This window comes from Heteronotia binoei, chromosome 1 (assembly GCF_032191835.1).
Source record: "Heteronotia binoei isolate CCM8104 ecotype False Entrance Well chromosome 1, APGP_CSIRO_Hbin_v1, whole genome shotgun sequence".
NCBI classification, from domain to species: domain Eukaryota; kingdom Metazoa; phylum Chordata; class Lepidosauria; order Squamata; family Gekkonidae; genus Heteronotia; species Heteronotia binoei.
In genome coordinates this window covers 167952977-167977076 of record NC_083223.1, presented here as the reverse complement: position 1 = coordinate 167977076, position 24100 = coordinate 167952977, and the positions used below count along the sequence as shown (strand labels likewise).

Here is a 24100-nt window from a genome sequence, read left to right as displayed (position 1 = left end):
AATTAAACTAGGGTTGGATATGAAGTAGTAATATTACATTCCCTCCACATATTGACACTAAGAAACAATGTATTTTGAACACAGTATGCTATATGTGATGTGTGGACTCAAGAAAGCTGCACAAGTTACACAGAACCAAAGCCGATCTAAAGCTGTATTTTATTACATTACAAATGAGACCAAAGGGAAGGAGAGCTCAAAGATTTTTTAAAATTTGCGCATTAGTGCCATTTCTTTGTCCTGAGATCAATTTAAGAAATAATGTCATGGTCATATGTTTGTTTTGCTAAAAGCAGGGGTGGAATTCTAGCAGGAGCTCCTTTGCCACACACCCCTGATGTAGCCAATCCTCTAAGAGCTTACAGTAGACCTTGGAATAAGAGCCCTGTAAGCTCTTGGAGGATTGGCTACATTAGGGGTGTGTGGCCTAATATGCAAAAGAGCTCCTGCTAGAATTCTACCCCTGGCTAAAAGTATTTACATTACAAAGCGAATATTAAAAACTATGTAGTATTATGATATTGCTTTCTCTAACACTAAAATACTGCCACACAGAAAAAAATTACAACCTCATTAAAGTTAGTTGTTGACTGATTCTCATGGAATGTAATGTGACAATCCCTGTTAAATAAGCATAGGTTTACAATAATTTTAGTTGAAATTAAGACTATAACAAAATAGTACTGAGACGTTGTACCCTATGTCAGCACGTTCCTATGGGACACAGTGCTGCCTCTCCACAAAAGGCCTTGGTTGTTTCTCTTCAGCTAAGGCACAATTAATTAACTTACAGTTAAAATGTATATATACTACTTCCACCTAATATTATTGTAGCTAGCTTGATTCCCACTGAAAAGTTACATGTTTGGGGGAAAAAACCCTCACCCATCCACTGTTTCTAAGCAATATTAAATAGCAATGTTAATCTAATTAAAATATCACTATCAGTTGGGTGGTTATGTATTACAGGTTTCCCTTATACATATTTCTAATAGCAATAATATAAAAAAGATTTTCATTTTTACAGTTACTTTGTAAGTATTTTATTAAATTTAGCAAACATTTTTAACTGAGCTTTTTTTGGCATACAAGTACCATATAAAGGCTGTTAGTTATGCAGTCTCTTTGGAATGTTTATCTTCTTTCAGACTTCAGGCTGACTAATAACAGAGAATTCTATTCCATGGTTGTTGAGTCTGTCAATAAGCTTTGTTTTGGAGAATGCACCTCCAGGAGAATAGACACCGCCTCTGTAAAAATAGCCATATATTTGTTGTTAATGATACATAATGTCAAAACAGGGGAAGTAAAAAGGAAACTATCTTCACTTCCTGACAGCCAGAATTCATACAGAGAATGCTAGGAAATAGGGATTTTGACCATAACCTAAGCCAAGTAAAAACAGACCGTAATACCATACACTGTTAATAACAAATCTAATTTAAGTGAATTCAAGAATAATGTGGAAAAGTAACTAAGGCGACTAAAACGCTTATACTGCACTAGGCAAGCAAGAATATTTTACCACTAGTGAGCAGTTTCTAAAGCATTATCAAGCATATTCCACCTCTAATCCTTTGAAAGCACCAAGACCAGCAGATGATATATAACCCATTCAGGTGCAGCTCAGGCTTACTTTAATATGAAACTGTGTCACTGATATGTAGCTGAAACAGTCAAGAAAAAAGTTAGCGATATTTCACACCAAGGACATCAAGACTCACTGTTTAGGAAGAGAACTCTTGTCCTTCAGAAGTACCACAGCTGCCTGAACCATGGCTATGGGTGTAGCAACATAAGCAGCCTCTACAAGATAACAAAACAAAACATCTTAATTATATTCTCAAAACTTTTACCCTGGCCTTGGATGCAAAATAAAAGTATTATGTCAGAACCATAAAACATCTCCCCCAAACACTCCATCCTTTCCACTGCCCAACAATTCTTGCTTACAGTAGATACCATGACTTCTATGATTCTACTACTGACCTTGCACTCCCTATTTTAACTCTTTATAAATGTCTCCCACCTAAGCTGTTTTAGCCTTTGTGTGGTTATAATCAGATTTCTGTTTCCTCTTAGTTTGACATGTTTCCTTCCAGTGACCTACTACTCTAACGTGACTTTTTTCAGAGTAGTTTTGAGGTCATACATTATGGTCAGTAATATGTCTCCTACAGAAGCACATATCCTTACAAGTATGTAATGCTATTTTGACTGTCAAACTTTTCTTCACTACAAACAGCATGTTTGAGTTTCACAGTAATACTTTCTTGGCAAAGAAGGCTAGAAAAATGAAAGTTCATGTTTTCTCTTAGAATTTTGTCTGCTAACACACACAGTTACAGAAACCTGTTAAGGGCTGTCAAGTCACTTCTGATTTATGGTGACCCCATGAATTAATGACCTCCAATAAGCTCTATTGTTAATAGCCTTGCTCAGGTCTTGCAAACTAACAGATGTAGTTTCCTCATTTGAGTCTATCCATCTCACCTTCGGTCTTCCTCTTTTCCTGATCCCTTCAACTTTTCCTAGCATAATTCTCTTTTCCAGTGAGTCTTGTCTTCTCATGATGTGATCAAAGTATAATAGTCTCAGGTTTTTATTCATTTTGGCTTTTAGGGAGAGTTCAGGCTTATTTGATCTAGAACCCATTTATTTGTGTTTTTGGAAGTCCAAGGTATCTGTAAAACTCTCATCCCAACACTGTATTTCAAATGTTTCCACTTTCTTTCTACCAGGTGTCTTCACTGTCCAACTTTCAAACACATGAATAGTAAGAGGAATACTAGAAGAGTTGATTTTTTATATTCTGCTTTTCTCTAAGGAGTTTCAAAGAAGCTTGCAGTCACCTTCCCTTTCTCTCCCCATAACAGACACCTTGTGAGGTAGGTAGGGCTAAGAGAGCTCTGCGAGAAATGTAACTGGCCCAAGGTCACCCAAGACTTCATGGAGAGGAGTACAGAATAAAACCCAGTTCCCTAGATTAAAGTCTGCCACTCTTACCCACTACACCATGCTGGTGTAGTTGTTAACTATCTACATCTTTGTTACAAGCAACACATCCTTACACTTAAGGATCTTTTTCAGCTCTTCCCAGTCTCAATCCCCTTCTGATTTCTTGGTTTCAGACTCCCCTTTGGCTGATGATGGAGCCAAGGAGTAGAAAATCTTAACAATTTCACTTTATTCTTAATCAAAATTAAAGTTGTGTAATTCCCCAATAGTCATTACTTTTGTCTTCTGATGTTCAGCTATAATTCTGCTTTGGAGCATTCTGTTTTAACCATCATCAGTAGCTGTTTCAGGTCTTCACTATTTACTGCCAGCAATGTGCTGTCACCTGCGTATCTCAAATTGTTAATGCTCTTTCCACCAATTTTCATTCTACTGCACCAAAACAATATAGCTTTCCTTATGATACACTGGTGATTTGTTTCTCCCAGCTGCTTTGAGTGCAGCTTTCATCATTTCATGTTCTAAAATTACAGGTCCTTCAAGAGAATCTTCTTCAGCCAGTGTGTAGTGATTAGGAGTGGCAAACTCTAATCTGGAGAACCAAGTCTGATTCTCCACTTCTCCACATGAAGACTGCTAGGTGACTGGACCAGTCACAGTTCTCTCAGAACTCCCTCAGCCCTACCTACCTCACAAGATGTCTGTTGTGGGAAGAGGGAGGGAAGGAGAGCGTAAGCTGCTTTGAGATTCCTTAAGGTAGAGAAAAGCAGGGTATTAAAAACTTTTTTCATTGAAAGAATCCTTCATCCTTTCATTTCTTCTGTTTAGTTCTTTAGTATTATTGTTCCCATTTTTTATTTTGTTCTATTCAGTTAACGTATTTCCAACTTTCAGCACACCTAACTGCTTTAACTTTCCTTTTGAGTTCTTGGATCTTGTGCAGCAGATCATTTGTTCTTCCTTTTTTGTTGTTCTATTTCTTGCACTCACTGAAACAGTTCTCTTTGTCTCTATGTGTAAGTCACTGGAAGTTGAATTTAGACTTCTGATTCTACTTAACCTTTTACTTTTGCTTCTTGCCTATCTTTAGCGATTTTAGGAGTTTCATCAGTCATCCACTAAGGCTTTTCATTTCTTTTGCCTACAGAATTTTTTTTGCACATTCTCCTTTGATAATATCTCTAGTTTCAACCTATTGTTCTTTCAGTCCACATTCACTTGAACAGTGGTTTGACAGCCATCTGAGAGCAAAAGAGTTGCATCAGTGTTTAGTTCTTGTGGTCCTTTCTTATATGCCCAAAGAAATGCTGTTTACCACTTTGGGGTCAGACAGCAACTTTTTCTCTAGGCCAGTTTTGCCAGGGATCCTGGAAGGTTGTTTGTTTTTTCTGCTATTTTCTGGGTTTGGAGCAGATGTCACTGGTGTGTGGGGGGGAAGGTATTTGTGAGTTTCCTGCATTGTGCAGATGACCCTGGAGTTCCCTTCCAACTCTATGATTCTGATTCTATGAATTGGTACTTTGCTAGTCCCCCTTTCCCAAACCCTAAAAATCTATTGCACTGTCTCATTATAGAGATGATGCATTATTACGTTAAAGTATTCAGGCACAGTTTCATATAGTTAAACATGCTACAATGTGGTTAACTCTACCTGGTCCCTTCACTTGAGTGCAGATTTTTACATTTGGTTTGCCCTGTTGTGGATCTTGTCCTACGCTATATCCCTCACCAAAAAAGGTCATTTCAAAAGACGATCCTTCCATCTGTAATATAAATCACAAGAAACAGTATCAGACTTTGGGTATAATACAATTTACATTAAAATACTACTGAATTACAGCCCAATTCATGTCAGTTTTTGAGGTGAAAAAAATCACTGGTTGTCGTTTCTTACTTCACTTTGAGACAGAAAGGAATGAAAAATACTGACTAGAATGTTTAGTGAACTGGATTGTAGGGACCATGTCACTCCAGTTTTGGCCCACCTACACTGGCTTCCAGTTTGTTTCTGGGCATCATGTAAGGTGCTGGTATGGCTTGGGACCAACATATCTGAAGGACTGCCTACCCAACTAACCACTACAGTTGGGTAGTGTGCCACCACCTTCTGATATTAGTCAGGTGGCAACCCAGGAGGAGGCCCAACCAGAACAGAAGATAGCCCATTTCCTGGGTCAGAACTTCCACGTACATTTTTATCATAATTAAATTTTAGCTTTTTATCCCTCATCAATTCCAAAACTGCCTCCTGTTTACAGGTCCCACAACCTCCCTGGGACCATTGTTCTATTTAACCATTCTTTAATTATTACTTTATAGAAACCTGCCCTGTGGAAAAAAATATCAATACAAAATTAAAGTACTGGTTACCTGTTTTTGTGTTGGCCCGTCCTTTGTGAAATGTCCTCCAGAGAAAAACTCAGGATACTGAAACAAGAACACCCACAGTAAGTTTCAGGAAAACAGGTAAGAATATCACACTTCATTGTATTTAAAATATTTAAAACAAACCTACTTTTATCAGAAGCTTTCTTCCAAAGTTGAACTTAACAAGAATTAAAAATAAAAGCCCAGCAAACATCAATTTAATGACAGATCCAATGCCTCCCACAGTTGCATATGCAGCATACTGCACCTGAGTGAAGGAAAAAACTGGTATAGTTAACTGTAGCCATGTGCATGTTATTCTGTAGTACAAATGTCAATAGTAGTGATTCACTGAGATCAAAGCCCTGGGTAGACCAGAGCCCCACACTACAACATGATAAATAACTGACTGTATACAACTACCACCTTTCACAATAGGCAACAGATGTGGAAGAAACCTATGTCTATTAATGTAATGATTGAAATAGCAGAGATCCAGGATCAGTAGTGCTGTATCCAACTGCTAGGCAGCAAAACAGGGTAGGCCAACTGCTGCTTTAAAAAAAAAAAATGGTGGGAGCTGTCCTGCATTGAATGCTTAGCTTGCAGATATATAATCTGTTTGAGAAAAGGAGGACCTCAATAACTCAGGCAGTAGCAAAATTTTGTTACACTGTAATTTGTAAGAGGAAATATTTGGAAGAGCCTTGATTTCATCGACTGTACTCTTATGAGTTGTCTTGTTGTCTTCCTTTATTGCTGTTCTGGTCTTTGACTGAAATAAATATTGATTGATTGAAAAGGAGGAGCAAGACTACAAAAGAAATTCCAAGGCACTACTGCAGCAGGAACAAGACACACCTAGCTGCTGTTCACTGTTACTTGTTCATTTAAAATATTTACATGAGCAGTCTTCTATACAAGTGGTACAGTGGGCATAATATTTTATAAGAAATAAAACAAAAGCTTCCATGATGTTTATAAATGCAAATAATGGGAAACCCTGACACAGACATGACTGCATGCTGAAAACAGTACAAAATCTAAGCTTATCAACACTTAAGTAAACTTACAGGTGTCTCCTGCAAATGTGTGTGCAAATAACGCTGAGTTCTTTTTACAACAGAGGCATCTGATCCCATAAATGGAATGGAATACTGAGAGAGTTCATTACTGTAAAACACTGCACCTCTGCCAACAGAAGCAAAAACAATTACAGTTCTTGACTTTTCAAATACAAGCATCTTCATAAAGAAATTAATCCCCCTCTGTTTTTTTCTCTGGAAAAATCATGGGAAAATCAGTTCATTTAATTAAACATTTAAGGCATCAAAAAGTTCCCTTAGCCTGCAATTCAGACTGGAAACCCATTATGACTTACATCAATATTAAACATTAAAGGCATTATTGCATACATAAATTTCTTATACCTTCTTTTCAGTTTGGCTCCAATGACTGGAAGGGGTTTGTGTCCAATTTGCCTTCTGATTTTCTTCAGATTGTCTTGATCTGCAAGCCCATAAATTGCTGATTTCCAGGTTCCATCATGAATACTGGAACCCTGTTAAGATACCATGTATGTAGCACACTAAATTAAACTTTTAATCATTTCAACATAGTAACAAATAGCCACAACAATGAAAACACATTTTAGAATGCAGCCAAAGGCAGTATGCTGTCACCTCTTCCACACCTCCCAAAACTGATAGTGTCTCCCCTCTAACAGAAACAATCACTTTTTGAAAAGAGTAGGATTAGGACAAGAGCACAGTGGTACTTCGTGTCACTTGTGTTAGGTAACTATCCCACCTCAAGAACATTTCTGTTCATAAATCTGTTTTACTAGGCTGGAGAGAGTTCTCTCCCCCACCCCGCCTTCAACGTTGCATTTGTTCCTCTTTCTACTGTATTACAAACAGAGATGGGAACTGGCTGACAAAAAAGTTCACAAATTTTGGCCAGTTTGAACTTTGTGAACTGAGGACTGTGAACTGATGAACAACAATGAACTTCTCTAAAATTTGGGGGGGGGGGTCATGATGGTTTGTGACTGCTCATGAGAAACAGCAGTTTGGGTTTTTGCTTGGTTTTTTTGGTGACTCCTGTGTATGTGTGTTTGCATGCCTGGAAGTAATGGTGACTTCTCACCACCCCTAGTGGAGTGATGATGTTTCAGACAGGTGGCTTGATATTGCCTGCCTTTGGATCTTGGCCCTGGAATTCCTTGGAGGTCTCCCTTCCAAGTGCTTGCCAGGGTTATCCAGGTCAGGGCTGCTGAATTCTCCCCATGATCTCAGCTACGGGCTCCCTTGTGCAGCCTGGTTTAAAGTGACTATAGGAGAGAGCTAAAGACCACTGAGTTGCTGAGAGGAGTTGCACAGCCAAGAAAGAGGGAGATGGGAAGCCTCTTCCCAAGAGATCCCACTCCTCTTTCTCCTGGGTCTGCAGCCAGGAGAGAGAACATAAGATGGATGGATCAAGCAATGGCCCATCCAGTCCAATACAATGTATCATGAAGTGGCCAACAAGTGCAATCAAGAGGTCCACAAATGGGGCCAGAACTCCAGACTGTTGCCCCCCAAACACCAAGAATATAGAACACTGCTGCCCCAGACATAGTGTTTCATCGATACCTTGCGGCTAAGGGCCAGTGATGGACCTCTGCTCCATGTTTTATCTAATCTTCACTTGAAGAGGAAAATGGGAAGCCTCTTCCCAAATGATCCCCCCCCCTTTCTACTGGCTGTATGGCCAGGAGACGGGAAGCCTCTTCCCCAGTGATATCTCCCTTTCTCCTGGCCAGGGTGAACCTCAGCCAGGAGAAAGATGGAAGGGAGTTCCTTCAAGGATGATTCTGCCCCCCCCCCCCCCCGCCCGCCGCATCCTGGCCAGAGCGAGCCTTGGCTGGGAGAAAGATGAAAGGGAGTTCCTTCCTGGGCAATTCCCCTCCCCCTTTCTTCCATCCACAGCGAGCCACTCCAGGAGAAAGAGGGAATTAAAGTCCTTTACAGGGCGATCTGTGCCCTTTCTCCCTCCTGTGGTGAGCTGTGGCCAGAAGAAACAGGGAACTGAACCTCTGACAGTGGTTTGGGTGGAGCCTATTCGGTTTCGGAGCCACCACCATTTTTAGGTTCATGCCCATCCCTAATTACAAATACTGTCTCAGCCCATTCATTTTTCTTTCCATAATGGCATACAGATGTAACAGATGTCAAATAGCTGTTCTCCCAACATAAGCAGCAAGAATCTCTTCCTTATTTCCCAGCTCTTAATATTCAGGTTGGATCATCAAAAACTGATGTTGCATTACTCTGATATGGAATGTTATTCTGCCATCCCTGACTGTTTTGCAGGCTGTCACCACCAATATAATAATCAAATATTAACTATTTTTCACTGCCTTTTCAAAGAACAACAATTTTAATTTGTATATCTGATAGATGCTGAACACAAATTTAGCAAACAATAGCTAACAAACCTCAGGTCCAGATTTTATATTCAGGAAACTTTCAACTGCAGTTAAGGTACCTTTAAAAAAAAAAGAGTGAATTCATGGCCATAGTGAAGAACCAAATTGTAATCACAAGCAACATAATTAAGGGAATTGATATTATGGTATTATGCATGTTAACATTACAAGCAAAATTTATTAACACACATATAAGATACCATGGGAATCCTGTACTTAACTGTCATACTGAATAAACTGTTGCTGTTTCTTTCTGTATTAGAATTGTCATTATGCTCTTAGGTAAACCTACCAAACTTCAAGCAGAATCCTCCTAGATTTAACCCTGGACACAATACTTAATCTGGGTCCACCAGAAATCTCCTCTGATGGAAGAGATTCTCAAATCACAGAAGAACATCCCCCTCTTGCACTGCATTCCCAAGTGCCCCTGCCAAATGTTGCTACAGGGAGACAGCGGACTCCAAGGAACAGCATGAGGAGTTGGTGAAAACTGCCTCCCCTTCTGTACCTAGAAATCCTCCTGATTTATCCCTTTTCTTACACTGACAAAAGTATTATGCATGGAGATCCTCATGCAAAATCACCAGATTATTTAGGATTATCCATCCCATTAAGATTTTACCAACAAATGGAGCTCTCCTGAGGACAGTAATCACTACCACCAAGTTTATCTTTGTTAATCACCCAGTCCAGGAGGGAACCCCTATCAGGCAGGAAAAATTTAGAACCCAGATACTGCAAGTCACTGCAAGAAGCCAGAAGGTAGGGGCAATCATCATCTCTTCTTACCAAGAGTCCCAGGTACTCAGTGTTTTCCCAGGCCCCAGCAAATGCTGTGCTATATAACAAAGGTTCCTGCACTGTGTGTAAAAACAAAACAAAAAACCCCCCTGCAAATCTCAGCAATTGGACACGAATAGGAAAAATGGTGAGTTCATTTGGTTTGTTTGATTGCACAAACCATGAACCAACCAAACCACCATCTTCCCCAAACCGAGTTGTGGTTTGTTATAGCTGTGGGGGGGGGGGGGAGGCATTTAAATGCCACCTCTCCCTCCTCCAGCCCATAAGCTCTCCATTGTAACCTATGGGCTCACAGGATACAACAAAGAGATCTTGCCACAGCTGCAGCGTGACTCTAGAGAAGGGGTTTAAACTTTAAAGCCTTTCTCTAGAGTCAAGCCTCAGCACAATCTCTCCGTTGTATCCTACAGGCCCATAGAGTAGAATGGAGAGATCTCTCCTCAGTCTTTCTTCTCTTCTCCAGCCAGCCCTGGCAGGCTGACTGGGGAAGCAAAGAACGATTGGGGAGACCTCCCCATGGGCTCAGTTGGGCTGCCCATTTTTAACTGGATAGCCCAGCAGAGTCTGCAAAACAGCTGATCCTGCAGGTAGAGATCTCCCAGCAGGCTCAGCTGGGCTGCCCAATTTCAATTGAGCAGCCCAGCAGAGCTTGCAAAACAACCGAGTCCACAGGAGGCACTTTCTCCCAAAATAAACCATGAACCAGTCCGATTTGTGCACAAATCGCATTTTGTATTTTGTTTCATGCCAATCCTTAATTTTAACTGTAAACTGCTTTGGAAAGCCTATCTGGTTGAAAAGTGAGGTATAAACATAGAAAAGGCTTTTTGGCAAGTACACCAGCATACCATGATTCTGTGCCTGCTCAAAATTTAAACATCAAACAAACAAAAACACTATTACTATTTCTACACCAGTTACTGAGTATGAGTTACCTTTCAAATTGTTTCTGGTGTATAATACTCCCATATCTGCTGGAATAGAGTCAAAGCCACAGCTTCCAATAACATATACCCCTTTTTCTGCAGCCTTCTCATTATAATTTAGGAATATTCCTTCCAGAAACTGAAAGAGAAATGCAACTACATTGTACAGAAAAAACAGATTATCTCAAACTTCGGCAATCACTGCAAACCTAACTCTCACAATTGTGTTACTGGTATCATGTTCACTAACTGACATTCCACCTTGCAAAGTTTCAGTAATTTGTTCTATACAGCAGGATCAAAACATTCAATAATTAACTGAGTGCATGTGAGTGTGTAAAGTCCATCAAGCTGCAGCCAATTTATGGCAATCCCTGCAAGGAGTGTTCAAGGCAAGTGAGAAGCAGAGACAGTTTGCCATGGCTTTCTTCTGCAGAGTATTCTTCAGTAGTCTCCCATCCCTGATTAGTTTCAAGATCTGATGAGAATGGGCTACATTATGCAGCCTTCCCTCCCAATTTAGTGCTTACACATGACTACAATCAACAAACATTCACATATTGTTGGAAGATTTACCAACTTCTCTCTTTCCTATAAAGGAACAACTCATGCTGTCACTGCCACCTCCACTTGACTCTGAAGTCACTTTAATGCATATACACTATGGGTGATTTCCCACACAGCTTACCGAGGAGCGAAGTCCCTCCTCACTGCGCAGCGTCTGCTCGGATTTCCCACCAACTGCTCCTGCGGATTCAGGAAGTGCCGGACCTTTTGCGTCTCAAATGGAAATCGCTAAAACCCTAGTTTACGCTAGCAACACAAAAGGTCCGGCACTTCCTGAATCCGCGGAGCAGTTGGTGGGAAATTGAGCAGACGCTGCGCGGTGAGGAGGGACTTCGCTCCTCGGTAAGTTGTGTGGGAAATCGCCCTGTGTGTATGCTGTCCTTAGTATTTACAGTTATAATAAGCAGATACGCCTGCGTTCACTCAAAAACAGAAGTTACTTCAATAATCTGAACTCTGGACCAGGCCCCTAGCCCTGGTACATACTGACTTCATCATTGTTTCAGTCTCCACTACAGTAAAATCAAAAGGCCCAATTACAACACATCACTTTCCCCTAACTTACCAAGAAGGGTAACAGGAGCGCACTAAATAAGGTTGCCTAGAGGCACTGAATGTTATTATTTAATATGCCTTACAAAAATATGCAGCCGTTTTCATAGATGCTGGGAAACATACTGCTCCTGGTTCACAGCATTCCAGGATGCTTAAACAGAGATGTAATAAAATTTTATATTATAGTCAGATGCAGAAGTATGGATACTTAGGAACAAGATCCCAGAGACTTGATATCTTGTTTTTCCCAATGCCACATACCTGAGGTTCTCCAGAAATGTCGATACAGCTGGCACCATTCTCAACACAAGCTTTTACTACAGGTTCTCCAAAAAACCTGTACTATAGGACATAATAAAACTGATTACTTGTTTGAAAAATCAAGCTCTCTAATTTATACTTTGAATAGGGCTATTAGCCAAGTGAAGACACTTTGCTGATAAACTGTATGAATTCTAATACAGTAAACTGTATCACCAAGGATCAATAGTTATTTTCCTGTAAGCAATACACAGGCAATGAACACATGGATGGTGAAGGAAAATAAATTTTATTCATTAGCTTAAGCAGTCTACTAAAGAACACCACATCTATAGAATCACTGCAAGAAAATGTTTACATCCTTTCAGTTATTTGGAACCCCTGGAGAACAATGCACAGACCCTATGGAACTGGCCAGCTCCACAGCACTGTTCCATTGTTTCAGTCTGCACAGAGTTTCCATGAGGTCCATCTGCTGTTGTTCTACAGGGCTCCTGACACCTGAAGAAATGTAAGCATATTATTTGATTGTTTTGATTCTTCTGTAGATGTGGTTTTCTTCTGTAGATTACTTAAACTACTTAATAAAATCTGTTTTCCTTCATTATTAGTTTATTTATTGCCTGTGTACTGCTTAGAAGAAATGAACAACTGCCCCTTGGTGATACATAAATTCAATCTGCATGCAAGCAAACCTTTTTGAAGAAAAGTATACTTTCTCCTAGCATGCACCACCTTAGAAGACAAATTCAGCCGTCTTTTTCACAGAGAAAAGAATGATTCTTCTAAGATAATACCTGACATCAGGTTTCAGAAACTACTTTTATTAAAACAATATTTAAATAAATTATTCATTTAAATAGGGGTCAAGATTTTAAGCTGAACACGATGTTTTTAATAAATCAATCTACTTTATGAATCTACTAAATGCTTTCCTAATCTCGAAATATTCAGACAGTATACAATTAACAGGTTTTCTACAAAATAGGTCTATAGTAATGTTAAGGATTGTATGGCAGAAACTCAGAAATTTCACTCTTTTCTATCATGGAGCTATTGTATCCCACCAATCTATCTCAGTCCAGGAATGAAAATGAAATGAGCAAAAATTCAGGTATCCTATTGTATTAGCAAGGAGGTTTAAAAAAGAAAAGAAAAAAAGACGCCCTCTCATTTATTAATTACAATTATTTTAACATTGGCTGAATGTATACATTATGTTTAATGCTAGAAGCTAACCTGATTTCATGAAGAACTCCAAATAAATCTTTTCAGCAGGGCTTTTTTTGTAGCAGAAACTCCTTTGTATATTGGGCCACACACCCCTGATGTAGTCAATCCTCCAAGAGCTTACAGTAGGCCTGCAATAAGAGCCCTGTAAGCTCTTGGAGGATTGGCTACATCAGGGGTGTGTGGCCCAATATGCAAAGGAGCTCCTGCTTCAAAAAAAGCCCTGCTTTTCAATAACATATTGCTATATTTCATATTTGTACACTGTTTCTATTCGTCTAGGAAATATGCAAGTTTCAATTACTGACCTTTACCCTAGGATTAATGATTGGACAGAAAGAACTCTGCAACAGCATGAAGCACCCATTCCCATCTTCTCCTTACTCCCTGCCCACAATCTCAGCACACTCTCAGTACAAACACTCGGGTTTTAAGCAGAAAGAGCAGCATACATTATTACTCATTAAACTATTCATCAATCATTTACATTTCATAACTTTACAAGCTAACAAAAAGTTTTTGCCTTATTATGAAGAATTATTATTGCCAGATGGTCATGGTACAACAAATTAGGAGCTAAACAGAAAGCAATTGGTTCTACTACTATCATCACTCCTTCACAGTTTAAAAGGGCTTGAAAGGACTTCTGAATTGTAGTTGGTAATTTCCAAGTTTACAAATCTGTAAAAGAGGAGTTATCAAATTGTCCCCAACAATCAGTCATGCTACATTCTGGGAAGAAAGAAGATCCTTCTTGTGCCTCTATATTAATTAATACAATCAACAATGGCAGTAAGTACAGCTACTTCAAAAAGTGCCAGACCAAACTGTATTCTCAACATACATTCCCTTCTCTTTCACCAAGTAATTTTGAAGAAAATTCATAGTATTCATAGTATTAGTATTAGCTTCATAGTATTAGGCAGAAGGATTTTCATAGTATTAGGCAGAAGGAGTTTCTATTTTATGATGTATTCATTTAGGAAATTTTTTCAGTTTAACAGACTTTTAAAATTTTCATTTTCAAAACCATGATCATGCAAATATACTAAACTTCATTTACAAAGTGCACTTAAGAACATTTTGCTTGCTCCCTTAAAAAGAGTGAGATGCTTACAGGGCCTACGCAGTTCAGAACAATAGCTGCTTGTTTAGCCATATTAGCAAGAGATGTTGGATCACTGACATCACACAGGATTATGTCAACTTCTGACTTCAGCTCTGCTTTCCCTGAAATTGGAAATAAAAATGTTACAATGAATACTGGACACTATATCATTATTTCTGTCCAATCTACTCCTCCTATTTCTTAATCATCCATATTAACTACTAGGTTAAGGGGAAAAATAGAGGCTAATGCAAAATTCTTTAATTAGCAAGAAGCTGGAAAATTAAATGCAGCTTTCTTTACTATTGTCCTTACATAAAGAGGGACTCTGTTTCTTTCAAGGTGCTTTTTCAATATTAGAGTGCCTGTGGAAAGATGGAGCCTCTTATCACAAGGTATCACTAGAAAAAGCTCTTCAGAAACTGTGAGAAACTTGTTAAGAACAATTCAGAACGAGACGACAGTCATACGGTAAGATACGTTGATTATTGTCCCAGCCATTCTATCTGAATGTTAGGTTTTAAAATAAGCTCTTAATCAGATTTTGGCAAACCAATACAGCAATTTGTGATTTTATTAATTTGTTTACAATTATAAATTGTAGCACCAACACCACACACTTTTTTCACAAAGACAAATGTTTCCAATCATAAATTAGGAAGCCTTGGGCTGTAAAGCAAAGGAATCCTGCAAGTTTCAACTGAAACACATTATTATCTAGGAGATTAAGAAGCAAAATTGTGCAAGGTAGAAAAAGCCTTCCAGCAAAACAGCACATTCACATTCTTAAAGTTTATATTTGTATGTATAAATGCAAAAAACATAAATAAAAAAAAATCAAATATGCTGTGCCTCTGGAAGGTTTACTGACTAAGCGTGAGAGCCTCTTACCAGAACCAATTAGCATAAAAGGACAGAGAGAACAGTCCTCTGTGGAGATGCACAAAAGATTACCAAAGCAAGACTTAGATAAGTGAAGTAACTTGTACTATTAATTTAACCACAAATACAATTATTCCTACTTTAACAGGAAAGCCCCCCCCCACATGTGACTAAGCCTGCAATCTTAAGCACACTTATCCTGAAGTAACTACAACTGAAATCAAGATGTACATATTTCAGAATAAATATGTGCAAATATATTGTGCTGAATATAACATAGCAAAAATAACATTACCAGCAATGCATAAGCATGCAAACTATGCGCTGGATCCAAACTCCAACAAAACCAGAAGTCTGCAGTAAAGAAAGGGCACCGGGTTCAACCACTCCCACTTGCACAGATTTTTGCTCCTTTCTCAGTTCACAGGCATTTAGTTCTGAGCTATCCAAATTACAAAGTGTAGAATGAAGACGGTCAAATAATCAGAGTGGTCTATTTTCAGGAGTCACCTTGTCATTAAATTTAAGAGATCTTGGTTCAAGATCCATCTCTTCCATTAACAAATCACTATTTATCAGCCACAGTTTTCTATATAGGAAAAATAAGGCCTTCCCTCATACATTTATAAGTTTACATAATAATTTTTTAAAAACCATGAAGCCACTTGTAATTAAAAGCCCTAAAGCAGTAGGTTTCTTTGCCTTTCCAAATACAAAAATGTACACAATCCAATTTCTGTACTAAGGTCAATGGCAATTTGCATTGTCCCCAGAGCTTTTTTTTAGAAGCCCAGCAGGAACTCATTTGCATATTAGGCCACACCTCGATGCCAAGCCATCCGGAACAGTGTTCCTGCTCAAAAAAAGCCCTGATTGTCGCCATCAGGCAAAACTAATTTCCCTGCTCCAAAAAAAGAAGGTACTGAGAGAAGCTGAAAACTCCACATGGGTATGTAAACATGTCAGCTTGCCATACAGGAATCTAGTGCTACCTTAAAGACTAACAAATGTATTCCAGCATAATCTTTTATGAGATATAGGTAATTGGAATAAATACATATAAGTATAAATCCATCAGGCCCAATTTATACAAAGGATGGGTGTGTTAAAAAAGAGGCTGGTTCAGTACAAATCCTAATCCTAAAAACATGGGTGTAAAATAGTTCCAATTATTGTTAAATAGTCAAAATATAAAATTTAGTGTAAGAAGAACACAACAGAAGATAAGCAAAGAGAATAGGAAGTTGCAGCAGAGGTATAACTGAACTACAGTTGGTGACGAGTTTCTTGATGAATGCTAACTAAACGATTTTCCACTGTATATTCCCTAAAGTTCTTTTGTAGGAGAATGGTGACTTTCAAAACAGCAGCAGAATGCCACAGAAAATTAAAATGATCCCCCATCAGTTTCTGAATACTGCGATTTTTGATGCCAGCCTTGTGTCCATTTACTCTTTCGAATAAGAACAGACCTGTTTGACCAGAGATACGTGGTGGCACCCCTCGCACACCTCCAAGTCAACCAAACTCTCCAGTTCCTACGTTTTACTTAGTCGATCCCAGCCGGGGAAAAGGTGCTTTCTTGCCCCAACAAGCTCAAATATGACCCTCTTGTTTCAAAAGTGAAAAAGTCATATTATTAACGTTGGGAGTCCGAGATGCGTAGACACCGGGGTCACGAGACTCACGACTGCACCTAAGGCCCAACCACGACCCTCCAAATGCGGCGCTTGCACTATCCGACCCGCTCGACAGCAACCGAAGGTGACGCACGTGAGGCACATAATCCGATTTCTATTTAGTCAGAAATGACACCTTCACGGTGTTCAACTCATAAATAAGTGTCAACAGACTGCGGTTTAACTACGCACCATCCCCCCCCCCCCAAACGGTATAGCCACACACCTTACATCTCATTTTGGAGGACAATCGACTTTGGGTATTTTTTGCCTTGCAGAGGGAGGGGAGGTGCCTTTCCGACTCTTTCTGGGAGGCTGGTGAAAAGGGGCGAAAGCCACCGCACATAGACCCACCCATCCCAACGCTTCTCACCCAGCTTCCCGGCCGCTCTTTCAACCACCGCCCGCAGCTTCTCTTCGTTCCTGCCGGCCACGGCCCAGCGCACAGAGCCTCGCAACTCATCCTCGGCCACAACCCGCGCCAATTCCTCAACCACGAACTGGCCGGTGAAACCCGAAGCCCCGAAGACCACCAGCTGGAAAGATCGCCCGGTCGCCATAGGAACAAGTTATCAAGTCGGCCGCCCGGTGTCCACCGGTCAGCGCACGGGGCAGGCGAGTTGGCAGGGGCAAAGGGCACGCGACCGAGAGACTCTCAACGGCAATAACGCAAGAAGGCGGAGAGGGGGCGTGAACAATGGAGCCTGCTCCGCTAGCTCCAGACTCTGGGCGCTTCGACGTCACGTGACGCCTGGAACGGTTGGAGCGCGCACCACTCCCTCCGTAGGCTGCGACTCCGCTCAGTGGCTGCTGTTCCCTCATCTCGCCGCGTGGCCGACTCCTATGGCTTTCGTTCAACGGTCCGGCGGTCCCCTCCCCCCTCGCCTGCATTGCAACGCAACAACAAGGTTACTGTAACCCGCGTGAGATTATCCACAAAGCCGACTTTGCGGCCCAGAAGTCTGGCTTGCAGCAGGACCTGGGTGGGGACGGCTCTGGGAAACCCAGCGTTACTGCAATAGTTGCAATTTGCGACCAACTGCTGAAAGGCTCCCTCTGTCTATGTTCAAGCTGCATAATCTCTGAACAACTTCGTCCGTTAATATTGGCAGTCTCTTTGATCTGACAGTCAAGCTCTTCTGGGCGGACGAGTACGAGGGCTTGGCGGAATAGGAGACCACGAAATATACTTCACTGGACTCTGCTGTGAAAATAAAATACGTATATTGTATTTGTAGTACTTTAAAATCTTCAGCTAAAAGGTTCATACAGTGCTAAAATCGAAATCAATGTAAACAAAACTCAACTGGGAAAAAGAACACGGGACAAATTCAGCTACATCCTTCACGGTTTTCACATTGCAGTATCTTGCCTTTGGCAGCATTGCAAAATCTTGTCAAAGCTGAATCAGTAATTTCAACCATGAGGGGAGAGGTAGTTTCTCTGCAATCAAGTGGCAACAATGCAAAATCATGCCTGAATCTGTGGGAAATGAGTGGGTTGTTTTAAAGATATACACTACAAAGGTATTGGAATATTAACCTTTTATCAGCTGCCAAGTCTCATTTTAGAGGGTGATTCTCACCTATGGTGTTTAACTTTAGGTAAATTTAAGTTTCTCGGAGATAATGGGTTGTACCAGTGCTTAATCTTGAATCTGCTGTTGCATACCTAAGTACACACAACATTGTCAGTAAATGTCCCACAAACCACAAGTGAAAGGAATTGTTGCTGTCCTTGTTTACTCCAAGCTTGGAGGGAGCATTATCATCGATATATTCAGGGCTTTTTTTTTTTTTTAGCCGGATTGCACAAGAACACAGTTCCTGCTCACTTGGTGTCAGGGGCATGCAAATGAGCTCCTGCTGGGCTTCTACAAAAAAATCCCAGTGTGAAACAATGGTGACATCAGGGAGTGCAGCCCAAGGCTTTCTTGGTAGCAGGATATTCCCACTCTTTTTCTAGCAGGAACTCCTCTGCATATTAGGCCATACACCCTTGATGCAGCCAATCCGCCAAGAGCTTAGAGGGCTCTTAGTACAGGGCCAACTTCAGGAGGATTGGCTACATCAGAGGGGCATGGCCTAATATGCAGAGGAGCTCCTGCTAGAAAAAGAGCCCCACACCCTCCTGATGTAGCCAATCCTCCCAGAGCTTACAGTAGGCCCTGTCCTAAGAACCCTGTTAGCAATTAGAGGATTAGCTACATCAGGGGCGTGTGACCTAATAAGCAAATGAATTCCTGCTGGGCTTTTTCTACAAAAAAGCCCTAGATATATCTAATTCTCAATGTGGCCTCATCTGTAGATACTGTAAATCTAGAAACTAAAGTCATTTATCCCAAAAAAAACTTTAAAAAAATTTCAAATACAATCAAAACATAATATCACAACGAACATGAATACGCTCAAATTAGAATTAGAATACAAAGGTCTCATGGCAAAAAGTAAATAACAATTAACCAAGGATAAATCAAGAATCAAAAATAAATAAGTTTTTTTATAAAACAAATAACCATCTCCTGATCTGTTAGGTAAGTTATTAAAGGACAGTTACCATATGCTGTTCATTTTGCACTAACGTTAAGTCGAACGAATTGTAAGCTACTTTAATAAATACAATTCCCACCGTCTGTGAAACCAGTGATCTAATGAGGGTGGTGAAGAATCTATCCAATTTGAAGCTATTGTAAGCCTGGCTGCTGCTAGCAATATATTTATTAATTCCGGAGAACATCTGCTAAGCATAGGATCTTTCCAATTGTGTAACAAATAAATGTCGGGTTCTAAGAGGAGAAGATAACCTGTAATATGTTTTATCTGAGATTGGACTTGTTGCCAAAAATTATATTTGCAATTCCACCATCCATGCATAAAGGTAGCAGTTGCACCACATTTTTTTCTGCATACAGGAGCAATAGTAGGGACACATTTGCGTAATCTAGTTGTTGGCCAGTACCATCTCATTAGGGTTTTAGCAAACTGGAATTTAATATTGAAAATATTAGATTTGTTACCATATGAGTTCCAAATTCTAGTCCACTGAAATGTATCGATTTTCTTATGACAGTCTCTGTTCCATTGTGTCTGGTAACCAAGTAGTTTGGTTTCTGAAGTTTGAAGTATGACTTTGTCTAATTTGGATAAAAGGCCTTTAATTACTTAGTTACTCTTTCTGGTTACTTAAACTTTCCAATGCGGTTTGAGGATGAATAAGTGTTGTTTGGTCAAGAGGGGAATAAAACATGCGTCAAATTTGCAAATATTGAAACCAGTAAATTTCAAACCCCAGCTTTTTCTCTAGATGTTGCTTGTCTATAAATTTATTTTTTATGTAGCAAATCTATAAAATGATTACAGCCTGAATACCCCCAGTATTTGACCAAACCCCCCCAAATCTGAAGCTTTTCTCGGACTTGTAAAAAGAACTGTCTTGACTGTTAATGACACACATAGTGTGGCCAAAACACCCAAAACAGAAGCAGCATCTGTACCTTTTAAGAAACAGGTGCCTCTGAAGTGGCTATTGTGGGAATTGCTGGGCAACCACAACAGTATTGCCAGTTGAATCCTTGAACCCATGTGAAGGGGACAAGGCCTGTTCCAGGGTCGTTTTGGCTGTAGAGGGGGGGTTTCATCAGGCTGGCCCAGCGGCAATGACCAGGCAACTCGATACTACTATGTGAGTTTAATGATTCACCCAGGCCCAGCAGCTTGCTACTGTTTGATGGCAGCCATTTGTCATTGTGGTGTAGTGGTTAGAGTTTCAGACCAGGAAGACCAAGGTTCAAATCCCTACTCTTCTGTGGAAGCTCAGTGGGTAATACATCCTCAGCCATTATACTTCCTCAGTGTAAACTACCCCACATGGTTGTTGTGAGGATAAAATTGAGGCAAAAAGAATGATGTAAGCTGCTTTTGGTCCCCTTTGTAGAGAAAGATTTTAGGAGGGGTGATTGCAGGAGGGGTGTTGAAAGATTGAGGTGACAAGAGAGGAGGTCCTACAACTGATAGAAAATTTAAAAACTGATAAGTCACGAGGCCTGGATGGCATACATCCAAGAGTTCTGAAAGAACTCAAAGGTGAAATTGTGGATCTCCTGACAGAAATATGTAATCTTTCATTGACATCTTCCTCCGTTCCTGAGGACTGGAAGATGGCTAATGTCACCCCCATCTTTAAACAGGGTTCCAGAGGAGATCCCGGAAACTACAGGTCAGTCAGGCTGACTTCAATACCAGGAAAGTTAGTGGATGCTGTTATTAAAGAGAGAATTAGTAGGCACATGAACAAAAATTACTGAGGAAGACTCAGCATGGGTTCTGTAAGGGAAGATCTTGTCTCACTAACCTGTTAGAGTTCTTTGAGGGGGTGAACACACATGAACACATGAAGCTGCCTGATACTGAATCAGTCTCTCGGTCCACCAAAGTCAGTATTGTCTCCTCAGACGGGCAGTGGCTCTCCAGGGTCTCAAGCTGAGATTTTTCACACCTATTTGCCTGGACCCTTTTTAGTTGGAGATGCCAGAGATTGAACAAACATGTGGACAAAGGAGACCCAACAGATGTTGTTCACTTTGACTTCCAGAAAGCTTTTGATAAAGTTCCTCATCAAAGGCTCCTAAATAAGCTCAAGAGTCATGGGGTAAAAGGACAAGTCTTCTTGTGGATCAAAAACTGGCTAATTAATAGGAAACAGAGAGTGAGTATAAATGGGCAATTTTCACAGTGGAGGGTGGTAAGCAGTGAAGTGCCACAGAGCTCAGTACTGGGTCCGATGCTTTTTTATTTGTTCATTAATGATTTGGAGTTGGGAGTAAGCAGTGAAGTGGCTAAGTTTGTGGATGACACTAAATTGTTCAGGGTGGTGAGAACCAGAGAGGATTGTGAGGCACTCCAAAGGGATCTGTTGAGGCTGGGCAAGTGGGCATCAACATGGCAAATGAGGTTCAACATGGCCAAGTGCAAAGTAATAAACATTGGGGCCCAAAATCCTAACTATAAACAGCCTCATAGCCAGAAATTTTGGGGTGGGGGGCCCCAGGGCATAAAATTTTGGAGGGGGGGGCTGTGGAGGCTTGGCTGCTTTTTTCAGCGGCCAGCTGCCCAGCCCCAGCTCGCTCTCACACTATTGGGGGTGGGAAGAGCCTGGGGGGAGTGGCAGTAGCAAAAATGGGGCTGCGGGGGGGGGAGTGGGGGAGGCAGGGAAGAGCCCAGGGAGAGTGGCAACAGTGAAAATGGGGCCGTGGGGAAAGCGGGAGAGGCAGGGAAGAGCCCGGGGAGAGCAGCAACAGTGAAAATGGGAGAGTGGGGGAGGCAGGGAAGAGCCCGGGGAGAGGGGTAGCAGGGAAAATGAGGCCATGGGGAGAGTGGAGGAGGCAGGGAAGAGCCTGGGGAGAGCAGCAGCGGTGAAAACGGGGCTGCGGGGAGACTGGGGGAGGCAGGAACGTGGTGGGAAGAGCCCAGGGAGAGGGTGGTGCGAAAATGGGGGAATGAGCCTTGGGAAAAGGAGGGGCCATACAGGAGGAAGGGGGAGGGGTTGGATGGAGGGGCTGTTCCCCCTGCCCCCTTCCTGGTGACTACGGGCCTGACTATAAATACAAGTTGATGGGGCATGAACTGGCGGAGACTGACCAAGAGAGAGATTTTGGGGTTGTGGTAGATAACTCACTGAAAATGTTGAGACAGTGTGCGATTGAAATAAAAAAGGCCAATGCCATGCTGGGAATTATTAGTAAGGGAACTGAAAACAAATCAGCCAGTATCATAATGCCCCTGTATAAATCAATGGTGCAGCCTCATTTGTAGTACTGTGTACAATTCTGGTCACCACACCTCAAAAAAGATATTATAGCACTGGAAAAAGTGCAGGAAAGGGCAACTAGAATGATTAAAGGGTTAGAACACTTGCCCTATGAAGAAAGGTTAAAACGCTTGGGGCTCTTTAGCTTGGAGAAACATCGACTCAGAGGTGACATGACAAAGGTTTACAAGATTATGCATGGAATAGAGAAGGTAGAGAAAGAAGTCCTTTTCTCCCTTTCTCACAATACAAGGACTCGTGGGCATTCAATGAAATTGCTGAGCAGTCGGGTTAGAACAGGTAAAAGGAAGTACCTCTTTACCCAAAGGGTGATTAACACATGGAATTCACTGCCACAGGAAGTGACGACAGCTACAAGCATTCCAGCTTCAAGAGGGGATTGGATAAACATATGGAGCAGCGGTCCATCAGTGGCTATTAGCCACAGGTATTGTTGGAACTCTCTGTCTGGGGCAAGTGATGTTCTGTATTCTTGGTGCTTGGGAGGGACAATAATGTGAGGACTTATAGTGTCCTGGCCCCACTGATGGACCTCCTGATGGCACCTGGGTTTTTTGGTCACTTTGTGACACAGAGTGTTGTACTGGATGGGCCATTGGCCTGATCCAACATGGCTTCACTTATGTTCTTAAAGGAGTGATAAAGTAAATAATATATTTGAAGATGGAGAGTAGATAGAAGGTACATTGGTTGGTGGATGAGGATTTAAGAAGGAAGAAGGGAGAGAGAAGAGGATATTGGGATTGCCAAGAGGAGGGAAATAAAAAGTAGTATGTGGAAGGGCAGGGGATTTTTTGTGGGAAAAGAAGTGGTGAAACTCCTGATAGGGAAATGAAGGAGGAACACACGAGTGCCCCTCATGAACTTTTAAACATTTTTTGAGAATGTTGTTTCCACACAGATTCCAGATCGCTGTTCTGCTATGGTCCCCCAGAAAAAAAGCCCTGGGGAAGCCGATACAACAGATACAGAGGTGTCCTTTGCAAATCTTTACAGGCTCCCAGCCTTGCAGCTGGGCCTGCCCCAACAGATGGCACTGAGCAACTCAGCCAAACTTTTCCTAGGGAAAGGCTGCCAGGAGGAAGCTAAGCAGGAAAAACTGAAGGGAATGAGATAAAATTAGATTGGCTGGAGGGATGAAAATAGGGTTGTCAATCCCCTTGTGGGGGCCTCCCCTGGTTTGGAAGTCCTTCCCCCTGCTTCAGGGTTATCAGAAAGCATGGGGTGGGGGAAAAATGTCTGTTGGGCACTCCATTATACCCTATGGAGATTGATTCCCATAGTGGAGAATTGATCCACGGGTATCTGGGGCTCTTGGAGAGCTGTTTTTTGAGGTAGAGGCACCAAATTTCAGCATAACATCCGGTGCCTCTCCTCAAAATACCCCCCGTTTCAACAAGATTGGACCAGGGGGTCCAATTCTATGAGCCCCAAAAGAAGGCGCCCCATCCATCATTTCCAAATG

The 24100-nt window shown here is 41.2% G+C and overlaps 1 protein-coding gene across 1 annotated transcript; it reads right to left on the bottom strand.

Annotated features, from left to right (window-relative positions):
- Positions 1 to 1018: 1018 nt before the first annotated feature.
- On the bottom strand, positions 1019 to 17624 carry SCCPDH (saccharopine dehydrogenase (putative)). Its single transcript, XM_060243842.1, has 12 exons — positions 17183 to 17624; positions 14258 to 14370; positions 11911 to 11991; positions 10537 to 10666; positions 8804 to 8853; positions 6756 to 6886; positions 6399 to 6516; positions 5474 to 5593; positions 5329 to 5385; positions 4610 to 4721; positions 1725 to 1806; positions 1019 to 1250 (listed from the first exon to the last, which is right to left on the bottom strand). The coding sequence occupies exons 1-12, from the start codon at positions 17367 to 17369 to the stop codon at positions 1145 to 1147; spliced, it is 1287 nt and encodes a 428-aa protein (XP_060099825.1). The 5' UTR covers positions 17370 to 17624; the 3' UTR covers positions 1019 to 1144.
- Positions 17625 to 24100: the final 6476 nt, after the last annotated feature.